Source organism: Limtongia smithiae (genome assembly GCF_038497785.1).
Source record: "Limtongia smithiae strain NRRL Y-17922 unplaced genomic scaffold V1518scaffold_12, whole genome shotgun sequence".
NCBI lineage: Eukaryota > Fungi > Ascomycota > Lipomycetes > Lipomycetales > Lipomycetaceae > Limtongia > Limtongia smithiae.
In genome coordinates, this window is record NW_027117633.1 from 114496 (window position 1) to 130054 (window position 15559).

The following is a 15559-nucleotide window of genomic DNA, read 5'->3' on the forward strand; positions in this document are numbered from 1 at the left end:
ATGGCGACGCTGGTTAGGCGCGTGGGCGGCGAGGTGGTTCGCTTATAGCACGCCTTCTGCTCGGACACCGCTTTGGCAGCATGTGAATTGAGTAAGGAGAGGCCATATCTACTGCAAAGACGCCTGCGAGCGAGCTCTACCCACAGCTACGGCAGTCTTTGGACGGATATGGTTGGAGCCGGAACTTCGCATACAACCATGTTGAAACGATAATTTAATTACCAGCCAGTGCTAATACATAAAGCAGATGCAGATACTGTTCGCCAAACGACCGTTCTATTCCGTGAGCACCATCGTCTGTACCTTTGCCATTACGGTCTTCTCCCCTGGTGCCAGTGGCGCGGTTACCACCTTTGACGACGTGACTGAAGGCACAGCTTTGTGCTTCGCGATCTTGGTCTCTGCATTGACTTTCTTCGCTTCGACCTTCGCCTTCGCCTCCGCCCTGACTGTCTCTGTTTCCAGCTTCACTGGCTTTATCGCAGCGGTCGTCGGCTTGGCCTCTGTCTTCACTGACTTTGTCTCCACTATCACTGGTTTCGCTTCTGTCTTGCCTGACTTCGTCGTCCTCTGCTCGAACTGCTTCGTCTTCGCCTCGTTCTTTAGGTGGCTTGTCGAGAGCGGCTTCTCCCCAGGATGGCTGTGTTTACTCACCTGAGCCTTAATCTTATGATTCTGCTGCGTGGAGTGGTGGTGCTTCTTTGCCGGCGACATGTGCGGCACGGTCTTCGGTTTCGAGTGCGACGACGGTGACGGAGATGACGACGGAGTCAGCGGTACTGTTTGCGACGGGCCTTTGGCGAATGCTACCGGAAGTTGCTTGTCCCCCGACTGTGGCGAAGGGGTCTTCTCTATACGCAGGCGCTTCTCCTCGCGTGACAACTTCTCCAAGGAGATCTTCGTTTCGTCCACTTCGGGGGGCGGGGGAAAGTACGTGGGGAGCACTCGTCGGTAGACCTGTTTGTTAGCGTGTGACGGTTGAGCAAGCAGGGCAAAATACCTCTTCATCTGCCACGGAAAAGACAACAAAGACGACGCGATCGAGAGCGTTCTTGTGCGCGAGGAGGTAGTCGCGGACTGTGCGCGCGGCAACGTGGGCTGCTGACTCTACAGGGTACCCGAAGATCTGAGCGGTGTTAGCTGAGCTGCTCTGCTGTGTTGGAATAAAAAGACATACGCCAGTGCTGATTGCAGGGAAGGCGAGGGTGCGGGCGCCGTTTCCAACGGCAACCTCGAGACTGCGCTGGTAGCAGTTGGTGAGCAAGCGCTGCGCCTCCTCCGCGCCGGCGCGGGTGTGCGCGTAGGCGCCGTACACAGGTCCAACGGTGTGCACGACGAGGCGAGAAGGCATCTTCCCCGCGGTCGTGACCACCGCGTCGCCCGTTGCGCAGCCCCCCGTGAGCACACGCTTGCAGGCGGCGACGAGGGAGGGTCCTGCGGCGCGGTGGATTGCGCCGTTAACGCCTGAGCCGGGGGCGAGCGCATTGTTGGCGGCATTGACGACAGCGTCGAGGGCGAGCTGGGTGATGTCGCCGCGGAGCAGAGAGACGGCGTCAGACAGCGCGGTGGAGGCGATCTCAGCGGGCGGGGTGAGCGCAGGGACCGCGTGGCGGGCGGGTGCAAGCGCACCGCGAGCGTAAAGCTGAGTGAGCGTGGGCAGGTCTGCGAGGACGGTTGCGCCCATTATGCTTGAGGCGAGAGCGGGTGTGTTAGAGGAAGGGGGGTTGAAGGTGTAGGGGGTACACGATGTGGGGACGCGGTCCGGTGGAGTGGTTGGGATGTTTGTTTGCCATACAGAAATAAGATTGCGTGGTAAGCGAGAGGATGTGACAGCGCACATGAAGGACCCTCATTTCCTCTCTTTTTCACGTGTAATGCCCTTCGTGGACACGCGCCGAAGCTGCTGCTTCTGCTTCATCGCGGCGTGTTCTTTGTTGCCGGTGGTTCTGCGCCCTCGCGCGGGTTGTACTTCTGCACACGCGCTGTGGCACGCTGTGGCACGTGGCCTGTACGCTGCCATACGCGCGTTTGACAGTTTCTCTTTGCCCGGAGAATTCTGGCGCGTAATTCGCATGGCCCTCCAAGCCCAGCTCTTCCTCACCCTCCCCGCCCCCCTACAACAGAAATGTGCTTGCTGTTTACGTGCAGGGCACCACGAGTCGAGAACCGGCGCCCCACAGGCGCTGCTGCTAGTGCTGGCAGTTGGAGTGCTGGCTCGTATGGCTCTATGAATAGAGGACGGGCTAGAGGGCTTCAGGGCTAGCGGCGGCGGGGCTAGCCTGTTTGATGCTAGTGCGAGATGCTCCTCTATTTGCTCCCGCGCGAGTTCACAGCAACAGCGCGCGTGCACTTTGCATTTGCGGTAGAAGTGCAGCGCGTTTATATGAAGCTGCTGAGCTTCGCCAAAACTGAGAAACTCTACCGTCTGCACACAGCGCATTGTCCATCTAGTACCGTAAAAAGTCGACGTGTTCGGATATGGCGGAAGGTGTAGAGAGAGGGCTCTAGGCAAGGAACGGTATGGCGCGTACGTATGCTATGTCTGCGTATAACTGACTATCGATGAATCAGAGGATGCACGATTTCCGCGTTAGGAAGCTGCCTACATCGTTCAGTCTCCAGTCTCGACTCTAAGACATGCACATAAACAGCAGATTCGGCGTAGATCAAGATTGCGTGCTGACAGCGACACGACTGTGTATGTGATTGTGTGTGCCGGGTAACTCTGTGCGCACATGTCATCCGCGACTGTCATGCGGAATTTGCAGGCCTCCTGTCAGCAGCTGGTGGGCATACGAGCCTCATTCCGCTGAGCGCGGGCGGTGTACGCGGGCGCACACGAAGTCTGACGGTGGAGGCTGGGCGGGGCAGCGCGTAGGCGCCTCATTTGGGCCGGCGACCGGAGTCTCGATAGCACGGCCGTTCTGCTAGCGCCGGCCGGCCGCAGCGGCAGGCGGCTGTCACGGCGCTCCAGCATGAATACGCGAGCAGCGCGGCATGCGGCCGGCGAACACGCGGGACACCGCGACAGCCGGCGGCCGCCTCAAAGGTGTTGAACAATCGCATTCATTGTCGTCTCAGCTCTGGATGTGCGCAGACAGAGATGAGCGGCTCTTGATCCTGATTCTGTCGTGCAGCCAAACCCGATCGGCCGTTCTAGGTTTCACTCGACCCAACGCTTTATCGCTTTTCCCCGCCTGCGCGGCTGCGGGAGCACACAAGCAGTCGTCGTTGTCGTCGTTGTTGTTGTTGTTGTTGTTGCCGCCGCCACTCTTTTACTGTCACGCTGCCAGTCTGCCACAGCTTGACAGCACCTCCGTCGTTGCAGCTCGCACGCGTGCCGCAGTCGCTCACGTCGCGAGGGCAGCACTCTACGCGAAGCTGTCTGGAGGACTGCATGCGGCGGTGTGAGCACGGATTTAGCGACGCCGCAAATTGTAATCCAAAGGCGCAGGTTGATGTCATTGTGCGTGTGCACTGCGCGGAAGTAGCCGCGTCTGCGCTCGAGTTGCTCTCTGTCCCGGTCGCAGCACACAGCGCGGAACGCACTGCCCTCTCGGCGCAATAATTATGTGCTCACACAACGTGAGAGGTGACTCGTTACGTGCCGTGCCACCAGCGGGACTGGGCACTCAGCGGCGGCATGGAAGCGAGCCAGAAGGGGCCCGCACGAGGTGATCGCGCTGCCAGCAGGGCTGTCCTCGCGCGGCGGAGGATGAAGGCGCCACCGCAGAGTAATTAGGCCAAACCTTTTGCGCGCAGTGATGAGCGCTGGGATCGCCTGGAGCCGAGCACACTACTGACATGCGAGGCACGGCAAAGAATGGCGACGACGGCGACGACGACCGCGGCATCGTCGACTCGTCGGCGCAGGACACATACTTTCATTCTGTTCTGTATTAATTTCTGTGCTCTGATCTGTCTTGATATGATACTACTATGCGTCCTGTCTGACAACACCCCCCGAGCGGCCGTCTGGCGCCAGGCACAGGCACTGCGCAGAGAGTGCACCACAACCGCGGCAGCCACCTAAATATATCCCCGAGGCTGTTCCCCCGTCTGACTGCACTCCGCGGTCTCGCATTCGCAACTACTTCCTATTTCTACGCACGGCTGGCTTGGCCCTGTCTCTCCTTTATTTTCTCGTCGTCCGTCCCTTCTCGTCACCTCACCACTGGCGGCAATGGCGGTCTTTCGCGGCTCGCGCTGCATGCAGCTCACGCGGATGTGTTCTATACTGCTGCTTGTCGTTCTGCTCACGCTTGTGTCTGTGCTGCTTCTCAGTCCCGACGCACATGCGGGCATCGCGCGTTTCCTAGCGAAAACCGACGATGTTTCGCGAGGGCCGCCGCAGGCGTCGCCGAGCGCGTTCCCGGCGACGTCGCAGGAAGAAGCAATCCGCCGTGCGTCGATTGTGGCGCAGTACTGGCGCAATGTCGAGCTTGAGACGCACCCGGGAAACCCGCTCGAGCTGCAGGTCTGGTGCAACCGGGACATGGACAAGTTCCCGGAGCGCGCGACGTACTTGGTCTCGCTGAACGGGGACGAAGGCACGGTCGCACGGATGAAGTTTACGAACCGCAACCGCGAGCCAAAGTACAATCCGAATCTACTACCATACCCGCGCGGGTCCCAGTACCCGTACATCGGCTTCGCGCGCAAGAGTATCAAGAAGGTGCTGTACCACCACGAGGTCGAGTACTGCGACATGGAATGGGCGTACACAAACGCGATTCAGCGCAAAGTGCTGCGGTGCGTGAAGAACAAGTCTGTAGACTTGAAGGTGCCGGAGTGGAGTTCGCCGCCGGGGATGTGTGCTGCCGAGCACAGGTTTCTCGAGCTGCGGTCGGGGCTGTCTGATCCGCGGATATTCTTCACACCGCGAGGCGAGCCGCTGATGATCGTGGGTACCAACGGGCAGCATAATTGTCTGCAGCAATGGGTCATTGACTTGCGCGCGCTGATCCCAGATCTTGGCGAACGCATGCACATTGCCGACGTGCCGGTTCGCTTCCCGAAGCTCACTGAAATGACCACGCCGAACCTGCACGAGGTGGAGAAGAACTACTTTCTGATCCACGGACCGCGGCCGGACATGTCGGACTATATCCACCACGACTACTTGGAGCGCAGCATCTCGCGGCTGGTGCCACTCGAGGGAAGCACGTGGGAGAACATGAAGTTCAAGAACATCGCGCACCCGTCGCCGCCGCTTGTGACGTCGTTGCTGCGCAAGTACGAGGACGAGCGGAATTACGCGAATACGCTGCACCAGGCGACGAACTCGCTGCGGGTTACACTGTGCGACTTTCCCTGCATCCCAACGGCGCATAACACCGTGATCATCGAGATCACGCACGTCAAGTACAAGAACGTGTACGAGTTGTTTTATCGGCGGTACGTGTTCGTCATGAACGCGACCGCGCCATTTAACATCATCGGGCGCACGTCGAATATCATGTACGCGGGCACAGACGAGCAGACCATGCTTTACACTGTGTCGATGATGTGGGATCATCCGAATTTCAGAGGGCACGAGGATTGGGACGAGGAAAGGCACGGCGGGCAGGAGATATGGGCTGCATTGCGGGAGGCACAGCGTGCGGACGAGGAAGAGTTGCGCTCGGTGCAGAACGAGGAGGACGATGAGATCGAGGAGATGGCAGAAGGGCCGGCGCGCACGGAGGCGCCGGACGCGAGGTTGCACCGGCGACGACGGCGAGCGGCCGCGGCGGCCGCGGCCACGGCCACAGCATCAGTGACGCCCGCGACGACGACGACGACGACGACGACGACGACGGCCAGCACGCCGCCTGCATTCTCACGCAACCCGTTCGTGAACCGCTTCTACCACGGCTGGCTTGACGACGTGCTGATGATCAACATTGGCATCAACGACGACGACGCGGCGGTGCTGCACACGACGGCGCGGAATCTGTTGTCCTGCATGAAGACCGCTTGACACATACACGCACACAGATAGATACATTTGACTATTTACGACGGCGTGCGGTGTGCATATCCGTGCTTGGAGTTTGCTACTAAACAAGACGTCTTGCACTTTGCGTGTCGTGGGCGGCAGTGGGAGGAGATTTGGATACAGGTTCTGGGAGCTGGCCAGGTACAAGTTTCGCGTGTGTTGCGCGATTTTCCCACCCACTTACTTGGTCCTGTCCAGTCTGACAGCCGCTCTTGGACACGCTCGCGTAACACAGTATATGATACACACATCTTCCGACATCTACATAGTGAGAGCCGACGAGGACGTCGAACAAGATGCAATTATTAAAACAATATGCGAGCATCTGCACCTGCAGTCTGCACGACGACGCGGGTCCACGCCGCTGTGCCAAGTTCATTAGTGCCGTTAATTCCGGGCGAGCTCCGGCAGGCGCGGCTGAGGCGGGTGGGCCGGGGTGGAGTTTAGGCACTCTATTCGAGCAGATGATAGCACCACTGGCGGCTCCCGCCGAACACGAGAGCGGCGCCGTACTGAGCGGCGCGCGAGCTGCAGCGTTTCAAGCCCGCATGCGGCGACAGCACACGGAGAGTGGTGCTGCTATTCTGAGCCGTGCCGGCTGCTGCGCACGGCGGAGCTGTCGCCAGGGGGCGCTTGGCGGCTTGGCCGCACAAAACTCTAATGCCTCATGAGGTCATAGCGAGAATAGGGGCACGGGGCCTGCGGGCAGCCAAGCGCGGCCGCGAGCAGTGGAGCTTCGCCGGAGCGAGGCGAGGAATGAAGGAGAAGAGATACAGCAAAGGACCCACACAGGAGGACTTCTCTAGCAGAGCCAGCGCGACGGAGGAGGGGAAGTACTAGACGGGTGGCACGTGCCGGCGGGTGTTCAGCCCTACGCTAGAGCACGTGATGTCAGCAGGGCTTCGGCGGCGTCGTGCGGCGGGGCTGCAAGTCTCACTTCCTATTTACTCGTCGTCCGTCCTCCACACATGTCGGCCGCCCGATTTTCTTCCCCGCACACACCGTCATGACCATGGGCACCGCCGTTCTCGCCGCGCGCTACTCGCAGCGCTCGCGGCTGCTCACGGTCCTTGTGGTGCTCATTCTCGCCTCGTGCGCGACCATCGTGCTGCTCCGCACCGAGTCCCGGTCGCATATCGCGCGTGTGCTGCCGAAGATCGACGCGGTTTTTGACACTGGCAAGATATACGGCGGATTTGTGCCCGGCGTGCCCGACACGTCGCCGGAGTCCGCGGCGTCCAAGGACGAGGTCAACCGGCACTCGTCGCTCGTCGCCCAGTACTACCGCCATCTCGAGCTTGAGGCAAGTCCGCACCCGCTGGAGCTGCAGGTGTACTGCAACCGGGATTTGCAGCGCTACCCGGAGCACGCGACTTTTCTGCTGTCGATCAACGGCGACGAGGCCACCGTCGCGCGAATGAAGTTCACTAACCGCAACCGCGAGCCAAAGTACAATCCCAACATCCTGCCCTACCCGGCAGGCTCGCAGTACCCCTACATCGGTTTTGCGCGAAAGAGCATTCTTGGGATACTGTACCACCACGAGGTCGAGTACTGCAACATGCAGTGGGGGTACACCGAGACTATTGGTCGGCGTGTGCTGAGGTGCGTGGATAATAAGTCGTTCGACATCAAGGTTCCCGAGTGGACCACGCCGGACGGGCTGTGTCCTGCGCAGCGCCAGTTTTTGGCACTTCGGTCGGGCTTGTCGGATCCACGGATTTTCTTTTCGGCGTTGGGCGAGCCGCTGATGATTGTGGGCACCAACGGGAAACACAACTGCTTGAACCAGTGGATTATCGACCTTCGCGCGTTGATCCCGGAACTCGGCGAGCGCATGCGTCTGGGCGATTTGCCTATACGCTTCGCGGAGATGACGGAGATGACCACGCCGAATATTCACGAGGTCGACAAGAACTATTTTTTGCTACACGGCCCCGGCAGCGAATTCGACGTGACGCAGGACTTCATTCACCAGGACTACCTCAACCGCTCCATCTCCCGCCTAATCCCCGCGGAGGAGAGCACGTGGGACGACATGAACTTTCCAAACATTGCCAATCCCGCACCCGAGCTGATCACCTCATTGTTAAAAAAGTACAGCGACACGAGCAAGTACGCGAGCACTCTGCACCAGGCGACGAATTCGCTGCGGGTTACACTGTGCGACTTTCCCTGCATCCCAACGGCGCATAACACCGTGATCATCGAGATCACGCACGTCAAGTATAAGAACGTATACGAACTATTCTACCGGCGGTACGTGATCGTCATGAACGCGACGGCGCCCTTTGACGTGCTGGGGCGCACAAGCAATATCATGTACGCGGGGACGGACGAGCAGACGATGCTGTACACGACGAGTATGGTGTGGGATCATCCAAATTTTAGGGAGCACGGCGAGTGGGACGAAGAGTTGTACGGCGGACAGGCAGTGTGGGAACAGTTGCGGAACGAGCAAGAGGGGGAGCTGGCTGACTTTGAAGTCGCGGTGGACGAAGAGTCGGAGGTTTGGCCTGTGTCGGGGAACCCATCCACGACAACATCATCTGTGATTTCGCCCACACAGCTCGTGAAACGAGACACCTCTCTTTTGTCGCCTCAGCCAACGACAACTCCCTTAGCGAAGAAGATGTACCCGACAAACCCGTTCGTGAGCAGGTACTACCACGGCTGGCTCGACGATGTGATTGCGATCAATATCGGGATTAACGACGAAGACGCCGCGGTGCTGCATACCACGGCGCGCAAGCTGTTGAGCTGTATCCAGACGGTGTAGACGACGAACAGCGGCTGTGCATGTACATACAAGCTGAGGCGGTGGGGTGTAAAGTAGTGGTGGCCTGGAGTTTGCGCGCTTTGCTTACTTTGCTTTTGTCATACATAGTTTGGGAATACATTCTTGGGCTATTTTCGTTTTACAAGCTATGTCTTACTGAACAGATGCATTGTGGCGCTGTAACGGGGGTGAGAGGAAGTTGGCATTGCTGATCTTTCACGATTTCAGAAACGCGTCGCCGCCAGCTACATCGTGCACACACTTTCTAGTCTGAGGACGCGACGCGCTACGAATTGTCAACCATCCACACCATTTGCCGTATTTCGCTCCTTACCTAACCCCCCCCCCCCCCCCCCCCGCCGGCGCACCCCGGACTCTCGTCGCTTCGTGCGCTCGCCGCCGACGACGACGACATAAAGACGGCCCGCAGGGTCCACCACGTCAACAAACAACATCCAGTCCATTTGTCAATTTCCACGCCCCATTAGTCCACACGTCCACACTTTCCCCCTCCACCCCGCCAGTTTTGCAATGATACCCCGCTTCTCGCGCATTTCTATTAATTCCCGTCCGCCTTCTCTTCTCTCTCTCTTCCTCTCTCGCCCCCATTGCATCGCACAACCGCACGACAGCACGCATCGCTCCCGCCCGCACTTCTTGGTCCCTTTTTGCTCCGCTTTTTGTTACACACGATGTACCCTACGCTGCTACCAGCGCTAGTGCTCCTCGCGAGCACTGCGCTCGCGGCGCCGCAGCCGCGGGCTGAGGCGTCTGCCGCGCCCGTGACGTCGAGCCATGTGCATGCGTTGTTTACGCCGGATAAGATTCCTTGCGTATGCCTCCTCCTTCCCCCGCTTCTTGTGTTCCCTCATCTGTGTGGACGCTGGTGCGTGTGTGAAGATGATGCTGATCAGGAGTAGAACATTGATGGCGTGGCTTCATGCGTGGACGGCATCCAGCGCTCGTTCTTTGCGTGCTCGCCGAAAGATATCGATTGCCAGTGCACCGCGCTTGTGCAGCTTGAGCTGGCGTGCTATGGCATCTGTCCGCAGTCGGTAAGTCCTTTTTTTTTTTGCCACCGCCCTCCCTCTCCCCTACAACCTTCGTCATTGTGCTAACCGCGCGCAGCAACTGCTCCTGGAAATCGCGACCACCATCAACGACGTGTGCGCCAAGCTCGCGGCCGGAATCGACAAGGACGAGGAGCACGAGCCGCAAGATCTGAGCGAGGAGAAGATGCAGGAGAACGAGGCTGTTCTTGATTTTAACAAATCCGGCGATTTGGAGCTTAAGATGCCGAGTGATGCTGCTGTCGAGTCTGACGCCGCGCCCGTTGCTGAGCCCGCGTGGTCTGAGCCTGCTGTGTATGAAACCCCCGCTGTGTCCGAGGAGCCTGCGTGGGTGAGCGAGGATGAGTCCATCCCGTCTGCGTCTGAGGAAGCGGTGTACGATGTGTCTGAAGATACCACCTACGCGGCCGCTGTGTCTGAGCAAACCACACCCCCTCTCCCCCCGGCTCCCGCACCACCCGCGCCAGCGCCCACACCCGAGCCCACGCCGATGCCCGTCGCCGCGCCGCCTGCGTCGCCGGCCAGCGACCCGCTCTTGCCCGCGGTTACACCGGCAGCGAATGCTACTGCCGACGACACCCCTACCGCGGTGACCTCCGTGGCGGTGTTTGAAGCCACACAGACCGTGCTCGCCGACGCGTCCGCCACTGCGACAGTGACGTACCCGCACTTCTCCGGCTACACGACCGAAGCCGCGACGCCCAAGCCGAGCGCCACCGGCCCGTACTACTACGTGCGCGAGAACGCTACATCCTACAACGCCTCGTCGTCGGGCAGCAATACCACGTACAACGGCACATACGGAAACTACACCGGGTACGGCAACACCACCGGCAACTACTCGTCGAACTCGACCTCGCCGGCGCTCGCGTCGGGTTCGGCGAATACCGCCGTCGTGGTCGGCACGACGCTGGTGCTCGGTGCCGCGCTGTTCGTCGCTGCGATTCTCGTCTGATGATGATACCCTCTTGTCCACGATCCCGGATATATTTATTTAGTGTATAGATTACACGGGTACGATTGATAGACTGTATATTACTCCGTCCAAATACAAGATGCCATAACGAAACCAAACAAAGCCATTTCTAACAGATCCAAACAGTAACCTATGAGTGCGTGATTATGAAAAGGTGAGCTCGAGCACCTGCGTGACGTACGTGCTGCGGGCCGGGGTGAGGATGAGGCTCTTGCCGCCGGTGCCGTCGTCGGAGACCTCGAGGAATGAGGGCGTTGCGAGTGCGGCGGTGGAGTCGGTGCTCCAGTTGTACCACAAGGTCTTGCGCTTTGTAGACCACGGCCCGACGGGCGTGGCGGCATACTCGACGATGAAGTAGTTTTCCTTTTCGGTGGTGACGAAGACCATGAGGTACGCGTCGTGGTAGGGAGAGTAGAAGATGGAGCCTCCGGCGTTGAACATCGACGCGTCCATGACGAACGACAGCGTGTCCGGGAGCGAGTAGACTGCATCGGCCTTGCGGCGCTCCGTGGAGAGGGGCTCGGTGGACGTCCACGTCTCGTTCGAGGCGAGGTAGTACGTCCACGTGGACTTGTCGGTGACCGTGGACACAGGGGCGGCAGCGACGTGCACGTCGTGCGAGCCGTAGTTGGAGTCGAGCGCGTACATGTAGACGACGTCCTGCACAGTCATGGCGGCGAACAGCCCGTACGTGTACTCGTCGTCGTCGCGCGTGGAGTACAGGTCCTGCGGGCGCACGACGGTGATGGTGCCGTTGGTCTCGTCGATTTCGTAGGTCATGATGAACGATCCCCGCGAGGCGTCGTTGGACCACGAGTCCCAGAACTGCACGGCCTTGGACGCGCCGCCGTCGAGCTGCGCGCAGTGCGTGCGCGGGATGTGGATCATCCCGTTCGACGGCGTGATGGAGTTCTCCTCCAGCGTGTACGGCACGACGGCGTCGAGGTCGCCGTACTCGTCGTACAGCAGCACGTCCTTGGTCCAGCTGGGATGCGCCGTGGTCCGGCCCATGGCGAGCGTCGTCTCCGACGCGGACGCCTCGTCCTTGGTGAAGCCGAGGCCCATGATCCAGAAGCTGCGCGAGCCGATGGAGCAGTACGTCGCAGGCCGCCGCCGCTCGGGGAACGACGACGCCGACGCACTGAGGTTGTCTTCCCAGTCGGTGAGGTTGCCCCAGCTGTGCACGGTCTCCACAGAGAAGTCTGTGCGCTTCGGCGTCACCGAGTAGGCGGGGTCTGGGTAGTAGTGCGGCGTGCTGTACGTGGGGATCGAGAACGTGTACGACTGGTAGTCCGAGTCGTCCGCCATGGCCGCGGGCAGCGCGACGAGCGCGGCGACGAGTGCGAGAGAGCGCATTGCGGGCGAGTGCACTGGGCTGGCGAGGACGGCGCATCGCGGACACGCAGGGATATAAGAAGCACTTTCCGCGCCCACGTCCTAAATAGAGTGCACACTCTATTTGCGCCTCGTGATTGCCGCCGCGCTAGCGTGTCCGCCCACGTGGCGCCGCACGGCGCTAGCCGTCTGCGGCTAGCACCCCTGTGTCGCTGTGTGGACCGCCCTGTGCGGACTGGCTATATTTAGACTGTCTGCCTGATGCGGCCGCCGCGCAGGGGTGCGCGGCCCATGGGCGCAGGGCTGACGGGAGGACGCGACGACGGAGACGCGACGGGGACGGCATGTCGTCAACAGAGAGCCCCGGCGGGCCTGATAGCGCGCGGAGGGACGCCGTCGCCTCGAGAAGCCGGGCCCTGACCAGGTACAGAAGGCGCAGCGACGCAGATCGCCCAGGCCAGATGACCTCATCGCGAATTCGAACCCTGATCAGCCTCGCCTTCGCGCCCCGCTCTCGCCGCGCGCCCTCGCCGCGGTTCGCGGCTGCGCTCCAGCGCACGCTGGGCGCGCCGCGGCGCGAGTCCGAGAGCGGGCAGGGCCGGCGTACAGTACAGCGCATTTCTACGCGAGCGCCAACGTGCGCGCTGAAACGCACGCGCAACGGCGCGGTCGTCGTCCGGCGCAGTGCCCCGTCGAGACCAGCCTCGTCGGCCGCCGCCGCCGCCGCCGCCGCCGCCGCCTCTGTGCCCCGTCGCAGTGCTGGCGACGGCCGCGCCGCCACGGCGCGGCGCGCCGGCCGCCTGTGCGGGCGTGCCGGCTGCTGTGACGGGACATGATGGCGAAGGCGGTGGATGTGCTCGACGCGGCGGCGCAGCCCGCGTGGGCAGACCCGGCGCTGTTCTGGCTCCGCCGCGCACTTCGCCTCATCGCACCGTCCACGCTCTCTGCACGCGCACTGCACTCGGCCGCCCTACTGCTGCCGTTCCTCTCCCGCAGGAGCGCGTTCTGCGTCTGGCTCCTCAGCCCGGAGACGTGGCCGCTGTGTGCCGCCTCGCCGCGCGGGAGCCTGCCTCCCGACGGTGCAGTCCTGGGGATAGTGCCACCCGGGCCCGCAGAGGGCACGGCGCAGTGTGCGCCGCACGGGTCGCCCCAGCATAGCGCTTAACTCCAACTAATTCCACCGCTCCGAACGGCGGTGGCATCTCCGGACACCCAGCCTATCGCCCGCACGCATCGCCCGCAGCTTCCCCGCGCCTCGTCTGTCTGCACGCGATTGCTCTTGTGCCCAGCGTGCCGTGCACGACGCAGATAGCACACAGCACACCCCGCCGCGACGCGCACGCGGCCGACAGCGCGAGAGACCCGGCGCAGGACACAAATGCGCGCATGGCCTCCACCACAGACTCCGCGGAGGCATTGACCCCACCCGCCGCGCCGCGCGCGAGCACACGAACAGAACGCCGCAACAAGATGCTGGGCGACATGGCGGGCACCTCTGTCGCAGGGCCGACGGACGCGCTGCAGCTGCAGACGCTGCACCCGCCCAGCAGCAGCGGGGACGTGCCGCTGCGGCGCGAGTACAACACCGCGCTGTCGGCGGGCTTGTCGTCGCTGGTGTCGACATTCGTGGGGTTCCCCTTCGACAGCGTGAAAACGCGCATGCAGGCGTACAAGTTCCGCTCGGTCCTGGATTGCGTCGCCATCACCAAGAAGACCGAGGGCATGAGCGGCTTCTTCAGAGGGGTGGGCGCGCCGATGATATCTGTCACGATCGTGCGCACGCTCAGTTTCTCGATATACGCGCAATGCCGCAACACCTACACGGATGCACTCAACGCGGTCGCGGGGCGCAAGTACATCGTCGACGCTACAGGCACAGACGAGCCGCTCACCGCGGCGCAGGCTGCCACCCCGGGGAGGAATCTGCTGCGCGCGCTGCCGGTCTACTTTTTATCCGGCTTCACTGCCGGCGGGTTTATCGCCATGTTCTCGTGTCCGTTCGAGTTCACCAAGCTGTCGACGCAGATCGAGCTCCTCATGGCGCGCGCCGCGCAGGCTGCCCTGCCGGACTCAGACCCCGCGGCAAAGTACGAGCCGAAAGGCACGCTCGAGTCGTTCAAAGACATCATCCGCCGTCGCGGCATTCTCGGCCTGTACTCGGGCTTCAGGTACCACTTTGCCCGCGATGCGATCGGCACGTCCCTCTACTTCACCGTGTACGAGTCCTCGAAGCAGCTCTTCACCATGTACTCGCCCAGCAAAAGCGAGCCGGGCCCCTTGGTCATTGCCGCGTCTGGCGGGCTGTGCGGCATCTTTTCCTGGGCGATCTTGTTCCCGGTGGACACCATGAAGTCAATCGTACAGCGCGACATACTCACCCGCGCCCCCGGAACCCCCCCGAAGCACCGCGAGTTCACGCTGTTCAACCCGCGCATGTATCGCGGACTTGGCGTCTCGATCGCGCGCACGGGCTTGGTCAACATGACCTTCTTCTCCATCTACGAGCCTCTATTCCGGCATCTCAGTACATTCACCGAACCCGCGCTGCTCCGGCCATAGTTCACTGCACGCGGTGGATACTGTTCTTGCATTTGAGAGGAGCGTGCGGCTTGCATAGTACGGCATACAGTTATATCACTTCATTAATACATTCATGCGCTGATGGTGATCGCGGGTCGAGCGGGCGAGCATGCTTGTGCGCGCAGCTCCAGAAGCTGGGCGAGGGTTAGAGTGCGGATGTGAGGTGGGATGCGGTGCAGCCGCAGTTCGAGCCGGGCGCGGAGGCATGCGGCGGCCGCGGTGTATTTCTGCCGCAGTGCTTCGCGGCGTTCGTGTACTGGCTGTGTCAGTGTGACGGACTAGAACATAGACGGCAAGGACGTACGGTCTGCCTGGAGCTGCTTGATCTGAGCCTCTGATACTCGTGCCGTTGTCTGTCGCGGCGACGTCTGCGCGGTGTTCGCGCGCGGTGACAGCTGAGGACTCGCACCCACAACCCTAGGCCGCGACGCGAACGGCGACTCGCCAGCCCTTTTCGCTGTCGGCGTGCGCGATGGCGTGAAGCACGACGTCCGGCGGCTGCTGTGGCGACGTGCAAAGCTGACTTGTGCGGGCGTCTGTCGGGGTGAGGGGACCGGGGGGTGGATTGCGAACGCGCGGGACGGCGTAGAGGCGGCGCTAGGTGCGGACGAAGCGGCGGACCGCGCGGACGCGGGACTCGCAGTGGCCGCAGTAGCGGGGGCCGGGGAGTCCTCGGTCGTGTCAGCGGGATTCTTTTTTGCACCGCGCGGACGTCGTCGTAGTGGCGGCATCCTGTCTATGTCTTCCCTGCGGTGTGCGTGCCGTGATGGACTGGTGATTCTCACGATGGTTGCATTCACGTTGTGTACTGTCGTTGTCAAGGCAACTGCACGTGCGCT

At 61.4% G+C, this 15559-nt stretch overlaps 7 protein-coding genes across 7 annotated transcripts; 4 read left to right on the top strand and 3 right to left on the bottom strand.

Annotated features, from left to right (window-relative positions):
• Window positions 1-177: 177 nt before the first annotated feature.
• On the bottom strand, window positions 178-2057 carry V1518DRAFT_421660 (uncharacterized protein). The gene is made up of 3 exons (XM_066905270.1): window positions 1178-2057; window positions 1001-1126; window positions 178-957 (listed from the first exon to the last, which is right to left on the bottom strand). Exons 1-3 carry the CDS (start codon window positions 1838-1840, stop codon window positions 277-279), a joined length of 1470 nt encoding a protein of 489 aa, XP_066757610.1. The 5' UTR covers window positions 1841-2057; the 3' UTR covers window positions 178-276.
• A 1961-nt stretch (window positions 2058-4018) lies between these two features.
• V1518DRAFT_100881 (uncharacterized protein) lies at window positions 4019-6119 on the top strand. The gene has a single exon (XM_066900657.1). The coding sequence runs from the start codon at window positions 4184-4186 to the stop codon at window positions 5960-5962; it is 1779 nt and encodes a 592-aa protein (XP_066757611.1). The 5' UTR covers window positions 4019-4183; the 3' UTR covers window positions 5963-6119.
• Window positions 6120-6986: 867 nt separating this feature from the next.
• On the top strand, window positions 6987-8759 carry V1518DRAFT_439016 (uncharacterized protein; the record flags this gene model as incomplete). The annotated part of the gene is made up of 3 exons (XM_066906385.1): window positions 6987-7310; window positions 7335-8414; window positions 8490-8759. 3 exons carry the CDS (start codon window positions 6987-6989, stop codon window positions 8757-8759), a joined length of 1674 nt encoding a protein of 557 aa, XP_066757612.1.
• A 361-nt stretch (window positions 8760-9120) lies between these two features.
• V1518DRAFT_421667 (uncharacterized protein) lies at window positions 9121-10902 on the top strand. The gene is made up of 3 exons (XM_066905271.1): window positions 9121-9592; window positions 9680-9814; window positions 9888-10902. The coding sequence occupies exons 1-3, from the start codon at window positions 9452-9454 to the stop codon at window positions 10782-10784; spliced, it is 1173 nt and encodes a 390-aa protein (XP_066757613.1). The 5' UTR covers window positions 9121-9451; the 3' UTR covers window positions 10785-10902.
• V1518DRAFT_421670 (uncharacterized protein) lies at window positions 10782-12178 on the bottom strand. Its single transcript, XM_066905272.1, has one exon. It carries the CDS (start codon window positions 12159-12161, stop codon window positions 10950-10952), a length of 1212 nt encoding a protein of 403 aa, XP_066757614.1. The 5' UTR covers window positions 12162-12178; the 3' UTR covers window positions 10782-10949.
• Window positions 12179-13342: 1164 nt separating this feature from the next.
• V1518DRAFT_421671 (mitochondrial carrier domain-containing protein) lies at window positions 13343-14820 on the top strand. Its single transcript, XM_066905273.1, has one exon. The coding sequence runs from the start codon at window positions 13527-13529 to the stop codon at window positions 14697-14699; it is 1173 nt and encodes a 390-aa protein (XP_066757615.1). The 5' UTR covers window positions 13343-13526; the 3' UTR covers window positions 14700-14820.
• On the bottom strand, window positions 14635-15540 carry V1518DRAFT_421672 (uncharacterized protein). The gene is made up of 2 exons (XM_066905274.1): window positions 15025-15540; window positions 14635-14976 (listed from the first exon to the last, which is right to left on the bottom strand). The coding sequence occupies exons 1-2, from the start codon at window positions 15449-15451 to the stop codon at window positions 14792-14794; spliced, it is 612 nt and encodes a 203-aa protein (XP_066757616.1). The 5' UTR covers window positions 15452-15540; the 3' UTR covers window positions 14635-14791.
• Window positions 15541-15559: the final 19 nt, after the last annotated feature.

Excerpts from the sequence above, each read along its gene's own strand:
- V1518DRAFT_421671 (XM_066905273.1), top strand. The coding sequence starts at position 13,527 with ATGGCCTCCACCACAGACTCCGCGGAGGCATTGACCCCACCCGCCGCG.
- V1518DRAFT_421667 (XM_066905271.1), top strand. The coding sequence starts at position 9,452 with ATGTACCCTACGCTGCTACCAGCGCTAGTGCTCCTCGCGAGCACTGCG. Across the intron at positions 9,593-9,679 it reads CGCCGGATAAGATTCCTTGC|AACATTGATGGCGTGGCTTC; the intron begins GTATGCCTCCTC and ends GATCAGGAGTAG. Across the intron at positions 9,815-9,887 it reads ATGGCATCTGTCCGCAGTCG|CAACTGCTCCTGGAAATCGC; the intron begins GTAAGTCCTTTT and ends AACCGCGCGCAG.
- V1518DRAFT_421672 (XM_066905274.1), bottom strand. The coding sequence starts at position 15,451 with ATGCCGCCACTACGACGACGTCCGCGCGGTGCAAAAAAGAATCCCGCT. Across the intron at positions 14,977-15,024 it reads CAAGCAGCTCCAGGCAGACC|TACACGAACGCCGCGAAGCA; the intron begins GTACGTCCTTGC and ends TGACACAGCCAG.
- V1518DRAFT_421660 (XM_066905270.1), bottom strand. The coding sequence starts at position 1,840 with ATGTGCGCTGTCACATCCTCTCGCTTACCACGCAATCTTATTTCTGTA. Across the intron at positions 1,127-1,177 it reads TCCCTGCAATCAGCACTGGC|ATCTTCGGGTACCCTGTAGA; the intron begins GTATGTCTTTTT and ends AACACCGCTCAG. Across the intron at positions 958-1,000 it reads TTTCCGTGGCAGATGAAGAG|GTCTACCGACGAGTGCTCCC; the intron begins GTATTTTGCCCT and ends GCTAACAAACAG.
- V1518DRAFT_421670 (XM_066905272.1), bottom strand. The coding sequence starts at position 12,161 with ATGCGCTCTCTCGCACTCGTCGCCGCGCTCGTCGCGCTGCCCGCGGCC.
- V1518DRAFT_100881 (XM_066900657.1), top strand. The coding sequence starts at position 4,184 with ATGGCGGTCTTTCGCGGCTCGCGCTGCATGCAGCTCACGCGGATGTGT.